The following is a 20334-nucleotide window of genomic DNA, read 5'->3' as shown; positions in this document are numbered from 1 at the left end:
ATTTACATTTGTTAATCTGGGCCCTGGCTCGACTCACGGTACGACAAGTCGCGCCAGCAGACTTGAGTTGACAGGTGACCACTCTAAGCAGTTCATTTTTTGTTCCGAAATACTGGAAAAGACTTCCTTGTGTCCCTAACCTTCTTCTCTCCAGGTAGAATATACTATATTTTGGTTACAGCAAACCTAATCCCTTCTGTAAGCCCCTTCAAGGTTGTTTTGATGTTTAATCACAGGGGAAAGTCCCTTGCTAAGCTGATTTCTGGTACGTTGGCGCAGAGGCAGTGTTGCAAAATAGTTTTTTTTTGAGGAGCCACCGTGGGTTAGTGGTTAGAGTACCATGGTGAGTTTCGAGACCTGGAAGGTCAAAAGTAACGGACTCACTATTGGACGGTGAGTTCGAGACTCTAGCACGGTGTTGTGTCCCTGAGCAAGGCACTTTACTCCTCACTGCTCCATTGGGGTAGTGGTTTTGGTACCTCATCCTTTAATTTGGTTCGCCTGTTGGATGAGTAATAAATGAATGAATGAATGAATGAATGAATAAATAAATAAATAGATAAATAAATAAATAAATAAATAAATAAATAAATAAATAAATAAATAAATAAATAAATAAAAATAAATAAATAAATAAATAAATAGAATTCCAAGAAATAGGTTCAGTCCTCTCCAACTATTAAAGTCATCAGGAAGAAGCGGACGTACAGCAAAGTCTCGACACAGTGTGGAGAAATGAAAGACGAAAGACGATCTTTATTTATAAAACGAAGTGTTTCAGCAATGCACGGATTGCCTTCCCCAGGGGAGATTGCCTTCCCTGAAGAAAGCAATCTGTGCATTGCTGGTGGTAGCTGTCAGTTTTATAAATAAAGATCGCTAGAAGATTGAAGAAATGGGTCGTCGTACGCCGTTCATTTCTCCACACTAAATAAATAAATACATAAGTCTATATTAGCAGTACAGGTTTAACGGCCATTTTTATAAACTTCCGTTACGTTACCCATGAAAACTGACTTTTCTTAATTCATTCCTCTTCCTTTTTGCATTGAATCTGTAATAAAAACTATTGCAATGGCCATGAAATATTTTCCTTTATGGTACGCAAAAGCAGAATGAACGCCAATACCTGGTTTCGATTTGAAGATTAAAGTTTGCCAGTCTTTAGTGTGCAAATTATTCACAACTTTTGATGTTCAGAAAATATTACACCAGAAGTTTGGAAACAATCGGCATAGCTTTAAAGAATATTCTGTTGTACGGCCTTTTGTCTGTTTGTCCGTTAACGCTTCCCCATTTGATTATTTAGAAATTCATTATAAATCACCATATTTGTGACGTTATAAAAAGTTCCGTATAAAACCTCGATACTTTCCAGTTATTGACATTTTAAACGCTCAACGCTTTTAAACGCTTCTTTCAATTCGCAACAGAGCACTGCAGCGATCCAGGCGTACCTAACCACGGTATGCAGGTCGGCAAACCAAGTTACAAAGCAGGATCATGGGTGGAATTCGAATGTCGCCACGGTTACAAGCTTCACGGTCATCGCTTTATGAAATGCATTGATGGCAGCTGGAGTTCTCCTCTCCCGGCATGCATCGGTAAGTGCGCAACTCATCGGCAAACTTAATTATTGATATTTGATTTCTAATCGGAGAACTTAGAAAACTTGAAAGTTTTTGCAGAAACAAATATTTAGTATGTCACTTACAGGAACGTGTATGCGGCCAACACTTCCGGAAAACGCCGACGACGTTATCCCGTTCTTCATTTTGAATGTGCCCTCAAAGTTCTTCGACGCCTTTAAGTATGCGGACGGTTCACGACCAGATAAGGGAGAGGAGCATTATGGCGAAAACGAACTTGAGTACAGTGAAAGGAAACCAGAGTGGCAGCCGGGACGGGATGAACTTGAATGGCCTCAAGAAAACGATATGTCATGGCAGTCTGATGTCCTTGTGCCCATTGATCCCATCGATAGCCATCTGAACTACTTAGATTTGCCTCTACACGAGCGCGACAGAGGACAAAGCACTTCTGATGGCGGAGAGCAGAGACGAGAGGGCGGAGAGTCCGAAAATGATCAACGATCAACGCAGTTCGATGCACCTGGAATTCCTAATAGTAACTCACGACCGCAGAGTCCCATTGAGAACCCTATGAATAATATAGATTTGCCCCTACCCGAACCTGAAGGAAACGAAGGACAATCTGACAATGAACGTGAATCGCAATCAGAGCGACAAGATGACAGAGGACAGCAGGACCAAGAGGGAGGCATGCGGCCCCCTTTCCCAGACTCCGCAGCTGGTACCCGTATGCCAATGAATCCCCCAACAGAAGATGAGAGAAGACCACCTCCACAAGACAGCGACATGCAACTGTCCTTCTCTGAATATCCGTCCGATATGTCAGTATCAAACGGTTTCATAGGGGACCCCTTCGATGATCAACCTATGAGAAACCGCCCCACTCCTATGCCAGAGAGTCCCGAGTATGGGCCCGGGGAATTTCCGGAGGGAACTAAGTTTTTCTTCGAGTGTGACCTTGGAACTGTGCTTGTCGGCATGGAAGTTATCCGTTGCCATAATGGGCGCTGGAATGGAATAGTTCCAATATGTGTGGGTATGTAGCATTATTTATTATATTTTGTGTATTTCACAATAAATATGTATTCGATCGTATATTTATATCGACTTTGCAAGCGTGTTTCCAGCTCCCTTATCACGTTTCTAACAAGATAATTTCATTATAATTTTCCGTTTATCGTTTGCTTTATGCACAAATTAATGAACAATGTTTGAATATGCAAATCAACCGTTGAGTTATTATCAATAGACAATAATCATGGCCTAAAATTGTGTACTATGTTTCTCTGTTGTTTTTTTCTGTATTTGAAAATTAACTTTCAACACATTTGCGTTGGGTGAATTTCTCATTTTAACACCACTGATAGCATGTATCTGATGAAACAAAACGAAGTTTCTTAAGCATTCCGTATTCATCAGTTTATGCAATAACTGTTACGCTGGTCACTCCCCAGGACAATCTACGCCGGCACCAGAAGACGAAAATGCTAGACATGAAACAACAAAACCTATGTGGCACGACGACAAACCGCTTGACGGTGGAGCTCGCAGTCCATCGCGCAGCGAAAAGACCGTGGATTACTCAACAGTAGAGGGCGATATTCCCGAAAAGTCTACCTTCAGACCTACATGCCCTCCGACAATCACCGAGGGATCGTGTGAGAACGCAGTGACCGGACCATCGTACAGATCAACGTTAGGTCATCGATGCAGGGATTGAATGGAATGATGAATTAGTGGATTCAAGGTCATGTGAATTTGGTGAAACTGCTGCACAGATATCTTACAAGGTACTCACCTGAGATAGGAATTTTTACTATCATACATATACATGATGTCTGTATAGTATTATATCCGCTCGTAGCTGGGTAGTCTGCTAAATCGATTGATTTACTCTCGATCTATCTATACCGTAGTCAATATGCCCGCCACTGCAACCTAAATACTCCCGAATACTAAATACTTTAGGTTACAGTGGCGGGAATATGGACTATGGGATCGATAGATCAAGTAGAAAATCGATCGATTTAGCAGACTACCCAGCTAACGAGCGCTTGTGAGCCCAGTATACAAAATGCCGTATTTTATCAAAGCAGTTTGATTGCCGACATGTGTACCGAATTAATGCAGCATTAAATTACTTCGGAGTAAAGAAGAAGAAATAATGTGTCATTGATTTCTTTTTAATTTCTTACTTCATCTAGTTGAAGACGCTTTTCAATTCAACCTCGATAGCCGATCAGGTGGACTGCATAAACGTTGACTCTTTTACGTGAGTATAATGCCATCATTATTTTTATGCGTCTTGCCCCGTAACAGTTGAACCAAATCAAGAAAGTTCGCAAAAATGGACTTTGTAAATGATGTTGACAAAAAATACCTTTACGCTTAAACACACGATTTGCTTATAATAACTACATTCACGGTTGGCCTCTTACCTATATCTGAGCCACGATATGTACAGTTCCAGAACGATGTCGAAACAAGCGGCAGCAAAACAACATCTTGAAGTTAGTCAAGTTTGAAATCGTTTCCCACAATATCAATTTTGCCATCCTAAGTCGTTCACGTTTGCCTCCAATTCACAGCAAGGGTAGTGTCGCAGTCACGTACGACGTTGTGGTAGAAGACGAAGCTGAGATCATGGAGACTGACATCGCCGAAGCGTTCTTTGAAGGACTCAACAAGACCGAAGCTTTCCAGGAACTGGCTGTCAACACGGAGACGGTGGAGTTCGTCCTGGTTGGTGAGTTGCAATTCAAATATCATTTCTCATTGGCAGTAACTGTACGCATTACATTATTCAAGGCGACCACGTGACCATTATCTTTCATGAAATCGGCATCTTTTTTTCTGAATTGTACTGAAATTGTACTTAAATTGTACTTAGTAATCAAGTGGAATGCGCCTCCGGAACAGATTTTCCGACTGAAATTTTTACAATTCTTTCTTAATCTAGCACACGTGCTTTCTTGGAATAAGAAATATGTTTTGTCATCTTGGTTTGTCGAAAATCAAAAGTTTTATTTTCCACGTAAAGTCAGGACAGGAATGACGGCCATTTTGAATTAGTAATTTGATTACATTAGCTCCAAACATTGTACTGTGACCCCTGATTTTCATTCCTAGTTTCATAAGTTGAGGAAAGTTTGCGCAAAAGTTAAAGGCTTTTACTTTCGAGGTGCATTGTAAATTAATGATCGTAATTCAAATTTGTTTAACAAAGGCCAAGTGCAATAACACTTTTGGTTATTTTTTATTTCAGTTCCAACAACAGTAATGCCGACACAAGAACCAGAGCCAGATCAAAGAGGTAAGATATCATAAGATTTCTGTGATAGAAACGAGCACAACAAGGTATAGGCCGAACAAAGTAATTCTGCTGTTCCGATAACCTGACTTGCCCTATTTTTTTTACCTGCCAACCCTTACTTTATAGAGCTACGTAAACACGGAAGTAAAAATAAAAGAAAGAAAGAACCCGTAAAACCACGCGTTCGTTACTTGGCATTTGATTTTTGCTTGAACAAGGATGTATTTTATGGTTTTTTCCCTTTTACATGTATATGTATGATACATTTTTCTGGAAATGTTGTGGCCACTGTTGGACGCCCTGAACCCCTGAAAAATTCATATTTAAAAATAAATATATTTCGGGGAAAAAATTCCTGCCGACCTACCTACCATATTTTTGAAAACCATGTTATTGGAACAGCACAATTTCTTTTTGGCTTTACTAAAAGTGCTCTCTTTGCAAAGTACAACTTTATTTAAATTAAATGATTGTTGTATTGTTATGATATGCGATCTTCAAGTAAACTTTTTATAACATCAACATTCAAACCACTTAATAATACTATATTAAACTGTAGGCAAACGTTCTGCACTCTTTCTAATAGTATGTTAGGTAACTTGAAGCAAAGTCTTTTCAAACTTTGCAAAAATGCTTAGCATCATGTTTTTGCCTCCGTGTAAAGGTAAACCTTTAAAACAATGATGATTTTTGCCAATGAATCTCGTCTTGCAGTGAGATGCCAAATTCCACTAGAAATGCCAGCTGGAGTTTCCATAGAACGGTTTGGAAGGGATGGCGATAGGGTTTCTGTCTTCTGTGACGAAGGTTTCACATTGATTGGATCAAATTCCTCAGTTTGTTACAACGGAACGTGGTTACCATCCCTTTCAAATGTGAAGTGTCTCCGTGAGTAACTTTAGTCAACGTCGAAGTTCAAATACAAACATACACCAGATATTAATATGACAATTAAAAACATTTATGCAGGCTCTACCTCTTCAGATTAGCAAATGTGTGTGAAAGCAATGAAGATGAAAGGTTGAGACACAAAGTTTCATCAAGATGAGAAGCGCAAGGAATCGGTAAAATGGATCAGTCCATGTACCATCATTGAAGCGGAGACAATCACTTTTCTGTTATCAATGATGAGAGAGAGAGAGAGAGAGAGAGAGAGAGAGAGAGAGAGAGAGAGAGAGAGAGAGAGAGAGAGAGAGAGAGAGAGAGAGAGAGAGAGAGATTGCCATATTTACTTTAGTAGACCTCTGTACCTAGACAAATCGAATGACATCATAAAGGTACATGGCGAGGTTATCATTTTACGTAAGCTCCATACATAATGTTCTGCTAAAAGTTTGACTTTTGAATATTCTGTCAGTTCGGACGATCCAAACATTTACTTTTAGCGATATATAACTGGTGTTCGATGTGTAAACGGTCTAAACCGAACAAAACCAAGCACAGTGAAATTGTAAACGCCGTTATGACTTTAAGTTTCAGTTTTCATATATATATGTTTTGTTGGGTACAATTCATGGATTCCAATTTCCATCATTTGGAAGGTGATTGCCCTAGACCAAACAGAACATTGCATGGATTGTTTGCCAATGCAAGTGGAAGGCACGGCGACAACGTAAATTTACATTGTCAAGACGGTTACTCACCGATAGGACGAAACTCATCAAAGTGTTACGACGGCATGTGGTATCCACCGCTATCTAACTTGACGTGTGCTCGTAAGTGTTTAATAGTCAGATTCTCTTTACAGTTCGTTGTTTTTGATCTGCGCTCAAATACTGAACATCGCCGTTGTGCTGTTTTCATTGTTAGTGCTTTCATTTCCTAAAGACTCAACATGCAGCCATCAATCAAACGCTTATCGGCGACAGTACAGATAGTATAACAAATATTGAAGTTAAATAGCTGATATTATATTATTTATTCTTATTTTAGATGTCTTGATGACTTTCGACAGACTATGATTGCCATTATATCATACCAGTATATTGATGGCGCAAATGCAGCAAAATATTTGATCGAGACATAATATAGTATAGGCTGCAGAATTTTAACTACGAGTAATTGTCTTTCACCGTAAGTCCACCCAAATTATAATTGTGCAATTCATTTTCTAAAACAGTTGATTGCAGTGATCCAGGGGAGCCTGAGAGCGGACTTCAGATCGGTATGTCTGACTACAAAGCGGGATCTTCGGTCGAGTTCGGCTGTCAATATGGCTATCAGCTGCTAGGTCATCGATACGCCAAATGTATTAATGGAAACTGGAGTGCCCCTTTGCCATCATGCATCGGTAGGAATCACCATTAATTTCAATATTGATTGCTGCCATATTGTTTCATAAGCTAAACTGTTAATTATTTTAGTGTCAAATTTTGCTGCTTTCGGTTTTACAAAGGTCAGTCACTGCAAATTACATTAAAGTTGAAAATATTTGTTTATTTTGCGTGTTGTAGGTACTTGCCTTCTTCCAGAGGTTCCTGCTGGTTCTGGTGATTACGTACCAGTTTTCGTTTTCGATGTACCGTCAAAATATATACGTGAGATCGACACCAGAAGTACTGCAGCGCCCTTTCGCAACAGGACGCAAGAAGGAGCGAACAACAATAACAGCGATGGACAAAGGCCAGGTGACGAACAACAAAACGGAAGAGAAGAACCAAACCAAGGAGATGAAATGTCGCCTCTATTGCCAGAATCTCCAGCTGATATTCTGGTACCACACAGTCCTATTGATAGTCCCTTCAATTACCTAGACCTGCCTTTTAGTGGAATAGGACAGGCCGGGCAACAACGTGAAGATCCGACAGAGGACGAGGGTGAACTTGAAGAAACCCGAGATGATCCGAACGGTAGAGAGCAAGGTCACAGAAACGACTCGGAATCAATGTTACCAAATTCGCCAGACGACATACTTGTACCTCGCCGACAAAATGAAGACGATATGCAGCGGCCCGTACGAAATGACACTGAGCCAGGCCTATCGGACCCCCAAACTGATATCATTTTACCGAACGAAAATCCCTTTAATAATTTTGAATTACCACAAGTCGGATCAGAAAGAGAACCTCAGCAATCTGACCGCGAGGACGAGCGAAACGATCAGGAAGATCAGCCTCGACGAAATGGTTCACTGCCGAACTTACCAGAATCTCCGGCTGACATATTGGTACCTCACAGTCCGATTGAAACCCCTCTGAATTATCTAGACTTGCCTTTACCCGATATCGGCAGAGACGAAGAACCATCTGAGGGCAGAGACGAAGAGCAATCTGAGGGGCGCCAAGAAGAATCACTGGATGAATATTTGGAACGAGAAGAAGACCGAGGGAGTGACATGCAACCACCTTTCCTCGAGAATCCTGGTGATATTTTGGTACCTCGGAATCCAATCGAAAGCCCTCTCAATTACCTTAATTTGCCTGTAAACGAATTGCCACCGGGACAGCGCCAACCCGACTGGCAGTGGCCCGGATATGATGATGGAAGTCATGAAGAACCACAGGACGAGAAAGATGAAAAAGAACAGGATGGCGATACAACGCCCTCTGCGCCTGAAATTCCGAGGTACGGGCCTGGAGAGTTTCCCGATGGTACACAAGTGTTCTTTGAATGTGGACCTGGGAAAACTCTGATAGGAATGGAAGTTATTGGATGTCAGAATGGGGGCTGGAATGGCATGGTGCCCGTTTGTGTTGGTAAGTTACAAGTAAGAACGTCCTTTGATAATTTTAAGCTGGTGAATTATTTTTTTCATGATGTGTTTGATAAAATGAAAGCTCCAATCACAAATTTAGAACTTAATAGCAAAATTACACCGTTTTCTACATGTTGATATTAATGAAAGGCTATGTTATAATAGCGTTAATTTCTTCTTTTACTACACAAGTACCCAGCTGTTATTGTCTCCAAATAATTGACGTAGACGATACTTAATTTTAATGACATGGTTAACAAACACGAGCATTTTTATATGATATTTTAAGCCCATCTCACATGTCCCGGATATCCCATCTCGATAACTAAAGTGATTTACCTTCTGGTAGTTGATGGAATTGATTAAATTTTAACATGGTACGCAGCATATATTTAGCGTCGTCACTAAAACATTGACATTCTGCAAGCTTGCTGTCCGTCTACAGCATCCCATGAAACTCAAAATGACGCACCAGGTTTTAATTTCTAGATGTGTCAACAGAGTCCCCGGACGTAATTACACAAGAAAACTTCGATTATGAAACGACCGAACGCTTGATTGATGACGACGAGGAAAAACCATCGAGTACTCCGTTTACAACCTTCAGACCGACTTGTCCTCCGACAATCACCGAGGGATCGTGTGAGAACGCAGTGACGGGACCATCGTACAGATCAACGCTGGTCATCGATGCAGGGATTGAATGGAATGATGAATTTGTGGATTCAAGGTCATGTGAATTTGGTGAAACTGCAGCACAGATATCATACAAGGTACAATACATTGTTATCGATGTCCAAACTTAGCACGGTAAGTGTTGTGAAACGTAATATGCAACATAAACACGATCGATGCAAAAATGCCAATCATAATGGCCCTAAATGAGTAAATGAGTATATGTAAATCGAAATACTAGTTTAAAATGCATACCATCGCCTAAGGACATATTCATTTCCTAAACATTGACCACCAAATTGTCGTATCTTTATATTGATATACCTTTATTCACTTATTATTTTTATTTCAGTTGAAGACACTTTTCAATTCAACGTCAATAGCTGATCAGGTCAACTGCATAAATGTGGATTCTTTCACGTAAGTTTTCTCTCCGGCATACTAAGTTTCAACAAATAGGAATACTGGTTTTGTGATTTATCATATAATGAAGATTTCCTCTGATTTTGTCCAAATCGTTAAAATCCGGCTCGGAAAGGCCCGGGATCGGGATTAACTGAGATGTTAAGAAGATTATGAGGCGTTTCTGTCTTTTGTCTTCTTTTGAAATTGCAATCATTATATAAATATGTTGCTAAATTTTTGGATTAAGTCCACATGTGGGTTTAATGTCAAATCATATATTGATATATACTTGATCCTTTAATTGACAGTCAGGGCAGTGTTGAAGTCACTTATGACGTTGTTGTCGAGGAAACCGCTGACATCGCAGAGAATGACATAGCAGAGGCATTCTTTGAAGGAGTCAACAAAACCGATGTCTTTGAAGAGCTTGTTGTAAACACAAAAGCTGTCGAGTTTGTTTTGGTGGGTAAGTAGGAACTCTAACACAAGATCTTATTTCATGTTGTTGGTAACGGGGGCTGAGTGGATAATATGACACTAAGATTTCCGACAACGTGTCATTCTTGGAATTCTCTTTATGGATTTCATGCGTCAAGTTCAACTTAAGGTTCGATTAGATCGAGAATATTCGTAAGTTATTCTTCGCTTTATTTGTTGATCATTTATAAATAACAGAAACATTTCTGTCATAATTGTGTTCTGCGATTGTTGTTCGCATCGAACAAATATGTTAATATTTGTACAATTTTTCCATATCATTAAATATCAGTAAAATGCAGACTTTTATAGGTACCCAAATATTTTTCGGGTGATAGTTTCGTATCTTTATGTTTCACGCTCTTCGAACATGAAGTAATTAAGACGCCATGTATTTTCTTTGCTTACGAGCTCCTATCGCACATTATACAAACAAATCTTACGAAACGAAACTAAATTCTTCGAACTATCTGGTTTCCGCTCTACAGTCCCAACCACAGTTGTACCTACAAGAGAACCAGTGCGGCCTGAGCGTGGTAAGATATGCCTTAACTCACTGTTATTTTCAGTCACTATTCTAAAGATATCCTTGTTTATAAAGATTAAGATCATAGAGATCTCATGAATATCGTTCTCGTATCGAATTGTGTACAGGCATTCTGAGAGCTATGTTGGAAGAAGGACCTCAATCTTGCCGTCGTTGAAGTAAAACAAGCACAACTTGTGAAAGGATTTGTTAACAAAGGTTCTTTATTCCAGACACATTCAAAGCCATCTACACTCTAAACATATAAAAGTTAATATAAAAAAAGATAAATCAAGTTTATAGATACATTTTACCTATTCGTACCGAGATGCAGCGTTGAGAGAGTTAATGATTCTAACCAACTGACACCCTGTGTTGTTAATTTGAAAATATAGAAGGCAATGTATTATTACTATATAACGATACGTTAAGTCTTCAAATAACTCCTTCGGCAATGGAAAGAAAGGACGGTGACCAGCTGGTTACCTTGCAATTGCATCACGTTAACCCAGTTTATACCTGGTAGGAGTAGATTTTGGTTCCGATCGGAAAAAGGGCAATAAAAGGCAACTTTTTGGCAATTTTCCAACCAGAAAGGATATTAACATACATGCTTCCAACCAACCAAAGCCAATCTGACTCAATGTTATCAATTACAATATGATTTCTATCATTAAATGTCATCGCACTTTTCGTATTTTAAAGGTATTTGTCCTACACCAAACAGAACCATGTATGGTTTGTTTACAAATACAAGTGGCAGACACGGTGACAATGTTACATTACGTTGTTTGGACGGTTACACCCCTATGGGACGAAACTCATCAATTTGCCAAAATGGCACGTGGGTTCCATCGCTAGCAAACTTGACATGTGCCCGTAAGTAAATCTGTCAAGATAACACTTACTCCATGTAGAAATATAATATATGGATGTTACTTATGAAGCAGTTTTATGAAAAACTCCTACTAGCATTATAGATGAAAGTTGTTTGTTTGACATGACATCGGTACAATGTTATATTATACGAACACTGATTGAAACTCTTAAGATAGTGTTGCTCTTCATTTCAATCTTCGTTAAATACTGACCCTTCTAAAATTCAAATGAGACTGATAAACTTGTTTTTCACTTTTTGATCACAATCTTCTGTTATACTGTCATCAAATCGAGATTGATCTAAAGCGAGTTTTTAATATTGTTTTGTAGTTGACTGCCCAAGACCGAATAGAACATTGTATGGGTTGTTTACGAACACAAGTGGAAGACACGGTGACAATGTAAATCTACGTTGTGAGGAGGGTTATTCTCCGATCGGACGAAATTCATCAAAGTGTTACGATGGCAGGTGGTATCCATCACTGTCAAGCTTGACCTGTTCTCGTAAGTAAATGGATGTTTATTATTGCACTATCTTATCATTCTTAAGTTGTGGTGTACTCTTTAAGTACTGTAATAACAGCTTTAAAATTAAAATGCAGTGATGTGAGTGGTCGATAATTACATTTTGTCTTTCTGGGTCATTACAAACGCCTATTTGTTATTATTAAATGACATTAAACACTTTCATAAAACAAAAATAGAGAAATACTGAAAGGTAATGGAAAGTTCACACAAATTACGCAACCGCGGATTCTAATGTTTCTATCGCATGCAACCAAGTGAGCATATGCTCCTTGATGATCAAATTTTATTTCATACGTTAACCATTTTGTTCCTACACTTTAGAAAATAAAAGAACTAGTCTGGCATGCTATTGTCTTTGAACAAGATCGAATTGTCAATTTTAGAAGTACATACAAAGAATGCCGGGTATCGTGAATCACGTTGTCTTTATCGATAATTAAAGGACAAAAAGAAAGAAAAAAGCCAGTTAAAAGGAGACTCATATCTTTAAAGAAAAACCAGGATTTTTATTAAAGTAACCTTTTTTGCATTAGGTGACTGCAGTGACCCGGGAGTACCAGAGAATGGAATTCAGATTGGTAAACCAGACTACAGGGCAGGTTCATTTGTTGAGTTCAGCTGTCGATATGGTTATCAGCTGTTTGGCCATCGGTACATCAAATGTTTCAACGGCAACTGGACTGCTCCTCCGCCATCTTGTATCGGTAAGACACATGTATAGGGTCATGGATTGAATTGATATATGAAACGGGTCTATCAGAGGGCCAATAGCAGCTTTTCGACAATGTTTTATTACTTTGGTCTTTGTTTCCGTGAAATATGGTGAAACTCAAGGCGTTACACTTAGAAACAAATATTTGTACAATGTGCAATGTTGTTTTGACAAAGGATTTCTCTGAAGAATTAAACATCCATTGTTAACGACATATTTGGCATAACACTAATTATTTGAAAAGCAGATATTTCGATATGGGTTTGAGGTAAGAACAAAACACACTAGAATTAAAAGCAGGAAACTCAAACTAAAGATACAGTTTACTAGATTTAAAATCTACAATAATAATTGATATCTTTTTAGTTTTTAATTGCATTTATACGGTCAAATTAACTGTCTTTCCAATGACGACATGAGTTTTCGTTTTACTATACTAGGGACATGTTCTCGGCCACCTTTCCCCGAAGATATGGATGGTAAAATTCCGGTATTCATTTTTGATATACCAAAGCAATACATGGTCAATGGCAGTGGCAACTTCACTCACAAGCCCTATATTGAATGGCCATCCATGGACAAGGACAAAGATGAAGAGCCAGAACAAACGGACCAAGGAGGTCAACTTCCCTTGCCAGAATCGCCTGCTGATATTTTGATACCACAAAGTCCCTTCAATAGCCCGCTTGATTATTTAAACTTGCCTTCGCGTGAGCAGAGACCTTTGGACGAGCACAACAACGAAGAAGACCAGGATCATGATGAGGAAAGGGGACGACAACAACCATTGCAAAATGACACGTTATCAGGATTACCAGACTCCCCAGCTGATATTCTGGTGCCACAAAGTCCGATAGAGAACCCCCTTAATTATCTAGACTTACCGTTACACAACATTGGCAGGGAGAATGATGAGGAAGACGAAAGAAATCGACCCCAACAAAATGATACACAGTCTGTTTACCAGAATTCCCTGGCAATGATTTGGTACCACAAAGTCCAATTGAAAACCCATTCAACAACCTAGATTTGCCTGTAAATGGAGTGAGGCAGGATGAGGCTGGCTCCGTTACACAACTACCCGATGAAAGTGGAAGTGATGATGAGGAAGGGGGCGAAAACCCCAACCTTGACTTGCGAGGGGATGAAATGGGAAGTGGAAGGCAATGGCCTTCACTAAATGACACAATGTCAGGCTTGCCCGAGTCTCCTGCCGATATCCTAGTACCACAAAATCCCATGGAAAATCCACTCAATTATCTAGACCTACCTTTACCACAAATGGACGGAAATGAAGATCGTCGTGCAGGAGAAGAACCTCAACCTGATGATGGGAACGACGGAAGCGAGGCTCAGGGGAGTGATATGTGGCCACCTTTCCCAATGAATCCAGCAGATATTTTGGTACCACAAAATCCTATTGAAAATCCTCTGAATTATCTAGATATACCGTGGCACGAATTTGACTCTGGAGAAGAGAGATCTGATAGGCAAGAACAGGAACCAGATGAACAACGTCCAGATGATGACGATGGAAGACAAGAGGAAACGGAAGAAGGCGTACAGTCACCATTCCTGCAATCGCCGTCAAATATCTTGGTACCACACAGTCCCATTGAGAGCCCCTTCAGTTATCTGAACTTACCTTACATGAATCAATTGCCATCTCTACCAGAAATTCCTGAATATGAAACTGGAGAATTTCCAGACGGTACAAAGCTCTTCTTTCAATGTGAACCAGGAAGTGTTCTTGTCGGAATGGAAGTTATTGGTTGTCAAGATGGAAACTGGAATGGAGTCGTACCCGTTTGTATTCGTACGTAATCATGGCGTTAAATCATTTCTTTTAAGTGACTCTTCTGCTGTCTTTATTTCGTTTCATATCATCGATCAATTTAATCAACTATGGACTTTTGCACTTCTTGGAACGTGCTTTATATGATGTTGTGAATGACTCTGTGAGTAGAAAGTTGAATAGTCAATCATGTTAGTTTTTTATATATTATAATGCCTCCGGCCCATATACAAGTTTCGGGAAAAAATCATATATACAATAAAGTCATACATAAATATAGCGATACATTATTCAACATGTACTGTTTTTCTCTCGGAAAAAGCCTTGAACACAAATTTATGGAGATTGAGTAAAGTTTTCGGCCGTTTTGTCTGCTCAAGTCCTGTGAATTTAAGAATATTCACTTCTGTGTGAAAATTCACTGGTAAGTGTTCCTGTCTCAGTTCTCTATAATACAGACAACCCAAAAGAAAATGGAACTCATCCTCAACTTCACAAGATTACATAGTGTACAAATTATATCGCTTAAGTCAATATTCTGTTAGTAGTTCTCTTACAAGAAAAATCTGTACTTGCAGATGTGTCAACAGAATCCCCCGGTATTACAACAGAAGAAAACGAAGAATATGAAACGACAGAACACATGGTTGATGACAAGAAGGACCGACCAACAAGTGGTCCATCGACTACATTCAGACCTACGTGCCCTCCGACAATCACCGAGGGATCGTGTGAGAACGCAGTGACTGGACCATCGTACAGATCAACGTTAGTCATTGATGCAGGGATTGAATGGAATGATGAATTGGTGGATTCAAGGTCCTGTGAATTTGGTGAAACTGCAGCACAGATATCCTATAAGGTACATAATGTTGTCTTGGTATCCAAAGGATAAGACAAAGATTGTATGGAATTTAAATGCGACATGATCAATTTGAAAATATAAATCCAAAGGGATTTGAATATGTATACGCAAAAAGACTACATTTTGATTATTTTTATACCATCCCATCATGATATATTGATTACCGCTTGAATATTGACGACATAATATATTATCATGCATATTATTTCAGTTGAAGATACTTTTCAATTCAACGTCCATAGCAGATCAAGTCGACTGTATTAATGTGGACTCGTTCACGTGAGTATCCTCTGTAGCTTTGATAGTTTTATGACAGATATTATTGGCTATGAATCGATGATGAAAGTTTTACCTCGAGTAGATTTAAGCGACATTGTTAAAATCCTACTTTCAGTTATTTTGGCAAAAATGTTTCTGTTAATTTACTTTTAACTGTCAATGTCAAATCATATTTTATCTTATACCCATTGCTTAATTTATAGTCAGGGCAGTGTTGAAGTCACTTATGACGTTGTTGTCGAGGAAGCTGCTAACATTGTGGATGATGACATAGCAGAGGCATTCTTTGAAGGAGTCAACAAAACCGATGTCTTTAAAGAACTTGTTATAAACACTGAAGCTGTCGAGTTTGTTTTAGTTGGTAAGTAGGTAGTATGTCGAATACAAAAGATCTTATTTAATGCTGTACTGTTGCTAGTCTAAGTTGATAACATCGCACTAAGATATGTTGGAAAATGTCTTTATTATGTATGCGCCGAGTTCACTTAAGTTTTGATCTTACCCAGAATATTCGTAAGTTACTTTAAAGCGCCGAACTCTCTTTGCTTTAACTAAGATGTGGTTGATACAGAGATTTTCTGTCATGATTTTTTGTCGCTAATGTCCACATCAAACATAATTTAAGGTTCACCCCACGATCAATGCAAAACCCTACCACTAAGCGCGACGGTTTGTTGATGTTTAGTTCTTCAATTTATTATACTATATATTTTGATACTTGTATGCATACAGACTCAGAACAAGTCTATAAAGTATATATGAGCACTACTTGAGTAATGATCCCAGTAAATGCAGATTATAAACGTTCATCTCCAATGATTACATAGTGGTGACTTTGTATATTTACGTTTTAAGCTCTTCGACCATGAAGCAATCAATTACACGCCAGGTGTTTTCTTTGCGTACGAGCTGGGCTGACAAAATATATAAACTAACAAACTAACTTAATCTAACGAAATGAAACTAAAATAGTCAAACTATACTTTTTCCGCTTTGTAGTCCCAACCACTGTTGGACCGACAAGAGAACCAGTACGAGTTGATCATGGTAAGATATATCCCTTAACTGACTTGTGAATTTCAGTCATTATTCCAAAGATATCCTTACGTGTAAATTAGCATTGTTCAGATCTGAAATATCAGCAGAACTTAGTACAGAAACACTATGAGGACGATTTTGCAATACAAAATTTACAGATACATCCTATTGTCTATTCATATCGACAATGGATGCTTCTGACCAACTGAAGCCCTGTGTTGTCAATGTGAAAATATGGACGGGAGAGTATGACGACAATATAACGATACCTTATGTCTTGAAAGAACTTCTTAGGCAATAGAAAGAACATGGGTAACCTGCTGGTCACCTGGATACCACATAATCTTAACCTAGTTGAACCATGGTCGGCGTAGATTTTGGTTCGCACAAGGGCAATATCTGGGTGAATTTTTGCAGTTTTCAAACCGTTTGACCTTACATACATGTTCCAATCAACCAACCCTACTTTCTGAAGCGATATTGTCGGGTACACCTACTACATTTATCGTTAATATTATCGCCCGATGAATTTTGTTTTTTGCATTTATACCAGGTATCTGTCCTACGCCAAACAGAACATTGCATGGTTTGTTTACAAATACAAGTGGCAGACACGGTGACAATGTTACATTACGTTGTTTGGACGGTTACACCCCTATGGGACGAAACTCATCAATGTGCCAAAATGGCACGTGGGTTCCATCGCTAGCAAACTTGACATGTGCCCGTAAGTAAATCTGCCATGATAACACTTACTCCATGTAGAAATATAATATATAGGACGTTACTTATGAAGCAGTTTTATGAAAAGATCCTACTAGCACTATGGATGAAAGCTGGTTTGTCTTACGTGACATTGCTACAATGTTATATTATACGAACACTGATTGAAACTGCCAAGACAGTGTTATTAAATAAATACAAGATAGTGTTTAAATACTGACCCTTCCTTAAATTTAATGAGACTAATAAATTTATTTTGTCACTTACTAATCACAATCGTCTGTTACATTGTCTTCCAATCGAGATTGATCTAAAGCGAGTTTTTAATATTGTTTTGTAGTTGACTGCCCAAGACCGAATAGAACATTGTATGGGTTGTTTACGAACACAAGTGGAAGACACGGTGACAATGTGACTCTACGTTGTCAGGAGGGTTATTCTCCGATTGGACGAAATTCATCAAAGTGTTATGATGGCAGGTGGTATCCATCGCTGTCAAACTTGACCTGTTCTCGTAAGTAAATGGATATTTATTATTGCACTATCTACTTTCATTCTTACGTTCTAGTGTGTACTCTAAAAGTAGAATAAACAGCTTCAAATTTGCATGCAGTGATGTTTATAATCGATAATTAAGTTTACTCTTTCAGGGTCATTACAAACGCCAATGTCTTTGAGTAGATGCCATTTAACACTTTCATAAAACGAAAATAGAGAAAACTGAAAGGTAATGGAAAGTTCACACAAATTACGCTACCTTGGATACTAACGATTCTATTACATGCAGCTAAGCGAGAATATCCTCCTGGAGGATCAAATTTTATAACATATCAAAAACTGTTATGTTCTTGGCATGTTATTGTGTTTGCACAAACAAGAAATGCCACTTCTTGAAGACATACAAAGAATGCTTGGTATCATGAATCATGCTGTCTTTATCTATAATTCAAGGGAAAAAAAATTAAAAAAAGAAAAAAGTCAGTTAAAACGAGACTCATAAAATCTTTAAAGAAAAACCAGGATTTTTAGTAAAGTAAACATTTTTTAATTAGGTGACTGCAGTGACCCGGGAGTACCAGAGAATGGAATTCAGATTGGTAAACCAGACTACAGGGCAGGTACATTTGTTGAGTTCAGCTGTCGGTATGGTTATCAGCTATTTGGCCATCGGTATATCAAATGTTTCAACGGCAACTGGACTGCTCCTCCGCCATCTTGTATCGGTAAGACACTTGTATAGGGTCATGGATTTAATTGATATATGAAACGGGTCTATCAGAGGGCCAATAGCAGCTTTTCGACAATGTTTTATTACTTTGTTCTTTGTTTCCCTGAAATATGCTGAAACGCAAGACATTACACTAAGAAACAAATAGTTGTACAGTGTGCAACAATGTTTTGACAAAGCAATTCTCTGAAGAATTAAATATCCATTATAACGATGTATTATTTGAAATGCAGATATTTCGATATGGCTTTGAGATAAGAACAAGGCTCCCTGTTTTAAAATTCAATAAAATCAGGAAACGCATACTAGAGATACAGATTACTAGGTTTAAAATTTCCAACAATACCTGATTATACCTTCTTAAGTTGTCTTCATTTATATGATAACATTTATTTTCTTTCCAATGACGACATGAGTTTTCGTTTTCCTATACTAGGGACATGTTCTCGGCCACCTTTCCCCGAAGATATGGATGGTAAAATTCCGGTATTCATTTTTGATATACCAAAGCAATACATAGTCAATGGCAGTGGCAACTTCACTCACAAGCCCTATATTGAATGGCCATCCATGGACAAGGACAAAGATGAAGAGCCAGAACAAACGGACCAAGGAGGTCAGCTGCCCTTGCCAGAATCGCCTGCTGATATTTTGATACCACAAAGTCCCTTCAATAGCCCTCTTGATTATTTAAACTTGCCTTCGCGTGAGCAGAGACCTTTGGACGAGCACAACAACGAAGAAGGCCAGGATCATGATGAGGAAAGGGGACGACAACAACCATTGCAAAATGACACGTTATCAGGATTACCAGACTCCCCAGCTGATATTCTGGTGCCACAAAGTCCGATAGAGAACCCCCTTAATTATCTAGACTTACCGTTACACAACATTGGCAGGGAGAATGATGAGGAAGAAGAAAGAAATCGACCCCAACAAAATGATACACAGTCCGTTTACCAGAATTCCCTGGCAATAATTTGATACCTCAAAGTCCGATTGAAAACCCATTCAACAACCTAGATTTGCCTGTAAATGGAGTGAGGCAGGATGAAGCTGGCTCCGATAGACAACTACCCGATGAAAGTGGAAGTGATGATGAGGAAGGGGGCGAAAACTCCAACCTTGACTGGCGAGGGGATGAAATGGGAAGTGGAAGGCAATGGCCTTCACTAAATGACACAATGTCAGGCTTGCCCGAGTCTCCTGCCGATATCCTAGTACCACAAAGTCCCATAGAAAATCCACTCAATTATCTAGACCTACCTTTACCACAAATGGACGGAAGTGAAGATCATAGTGCAGGAGAGGAACCTCAACCTTATGATGGGAGCTACGGAAGCGAGGCTCAGGGAAGTGAAATGCAGCGTCTTTTCCCGGGGAATCCAGCTGATATTTTGGTACCACAAAATCCTATGGAAAATCCTCTGAATTATCTAGATATACCGTGGCACGAATTTGACTCTGGAGAAGAGAGATCTGATAGGCAAGAACAGGAACCAGGTGAACAACGTCCAGATGATGACGATGGAAGACAAGAGGAAACGGAAGAAGGCGTACAGTCACCTTTCCTGCAATCACCGTCAAATATATTAGTACCACACA

At 39.0% G+C, this 20334-nt stretch overlaps 3 protein-coding genes across 3 annotated transcripts; all 3 read left to right on the top strand.

Moving 5' to 3' along the window:
- Nucleotides 1-1439: 1439 nt before the first annotated feature.
- LOC139136826 (CUB and sushi domain-containing protein 3-like) lies at nucleotides 1440-3864 on the top strand. Its single transcript, XM_070704661.1, has 4 exons — nucleotides 1440-1604; nucleotides 1717-2628; nucleotides 3047-3382; nucleotides 3797-3864. The coding sequence occupies exons 1-3, from the start codon at nucleotides 1469-1471 to the stop codon at nucleotides 3310-3312; spliced, it is 1314 nt and encodes a 437-aa protein (XP_070560762.1). The 5' UTR covers nucleotides 1440-1468; the 3' UTR covers nucleotides 3313-3382; nucleotides 3797-3864.
- On the top strand, nucleotides 3578-13828 carry LOC139136272 (sushi, von Willebrand factor type A, EGF and pentraxin domain-containing protein 1-like). The gene is made up of 13 exons (XM_070703999.1): nucleotides 3578-3648; nucleotides 4181-4338; nucleotides 4858-4905; nucleotides 6447-6620; nucleotides 7025-7195; nucleotides 7359-8600; nucleotides 9089-9372; nucleotides 9627-9694; nucleotides 9988-10145; nucleotides 10645-10692; nucleotides 11388-11561; nucleotides 12623-12793; nucleotides 13242-13828. The coding sequence occupies exons 1-13, from the start codon at nucleotides 3578-3580 to the stop codon at nucleotides 13826-13828; spliced, it is 3354 nt and encodes a 1117-aa protein (XP_070560100.1).
- Nucleotides 11913-19874, top strand: LOC139136824 (sushi, von Willebrand factor type A, EGF and pentraxin domain-containing protein 1-like). Its single transcript, XM_070704660.1, has 11 exons — nucleotides 11913-12065; nucleotides 12623-12793; nucleotides 13242-14617; nucleotides 15175-15458; nucleotides 15673-15740; nucleotides 15944-16101; nucleotides 16740-16787; nucleotides 17332-17505; nucleotides 17842-18015; nucleotides 18554-18724; nucleotides 19166-19874. The coding sequence occupies exons 3-11, from the start codon at nucleotides 13951-13953 to the stop codon at nucleotides 19711-19713; spliced, it is 2292 nt and encodes a 763-aa protein (XP_070560761.1). The 5' UTR covers nucleotides 11913-12065; nucleotides 12623-12793; nucleotides 13242-13950; the 3' UTR covers nucleotides 19714-19874.
- Nucleotides 19875-20334: the final 460 nt, after the last annotated feature.

This window comes from Ptychodera flava, chromosome 7, assembly GCF_041260155.1.
Source record: "Ptychodera flava strain L36383 chromosome 7, AS_Pfla_20210202, whole genome shotgun sequence".
Taxonomy (NCBI): Eukaryota; Metazoa; Hemichordata; class Enteropneusta; family Ptychoderidae; genus Ptychodera; species Ptychodera flava.
This window is presented reverse-complemented; position numbering and strand designations above follow the sequence as displayed.

What these genes read in the sequence shown, in the direction of transcription:
- LOC139136272 (XM_070703999.1), top strand. Translation starts at nt 3,578, where the DNA reads ATGGACTATGGGATCGATAGATCAAGTAGAAAATCGATCGATTTAGCA. An exon ending in ACCAGAGCCAGATCAAAGAG is followed by an intron (nt 4,906 to 6,446) that starts GTAAGATATCAT and finishes ATCATTTGGAAG; the next exon opens with GTGATTGCCCTAGACCAAAC. An exon ending in CCCTTTGCCATCATGCATCG is followed by an intron (nt 7,196 to 7,358) that starts GTAGGAATCACC and finishes TGCGTGTTGTAG; the next exon opens with GTACTTGCCTTCTTCCAGAG.
- LOC139136824 (XM_070704660.1), top strand. Translation starts at nt 13,951, where the DNA reads ATGGGAAGTGGAAGGCAATGGCCTTCACTAAATGACACAATGTCAGGC. An exon ending in ACCAGTACGAGTTGATCATG is followed by an intron (nt 16,788 to 17,331) that starts GTAAGATATATC and finishes CATTTATACCAG; the next exon opens with GTATCTGTCCTACGCCAAAC. An exon ending in TCCTCCGCCATCTTGTATCG is followed by an intron (nt 18,725 to 19,165) that starts GTAAGACACTTG and finishes TTCCTATACTAG; the next exon opens with GGACATGTTCTCGGCCACCT.
- LOC139136826 (XM_070704661.1), top strand. Translation starts at nt 1,469, where the DNA reads ATGCAGGTCGGCAAACCAAGTTACAAAGCAGGATCATGGGTGGAATTC. An exon ending in TCCTCTCCCGGCATGCATCG is followed by an intron (nt 1,605 to 1,716) that starts GTAAGTGCGCAA and finishes TGTCACTTACAG; the next exon opens with GAACGTGTATGCGGCCAACA. An exon ending in AATAGTTCCAATATGTGTGG is followed by an intron (nt 2,629 to 3,046) that starts GTATGTAGCATT and finishes GTCACTCCCCAG; the next exon opens with GACAATCTACGCCGGCACCA.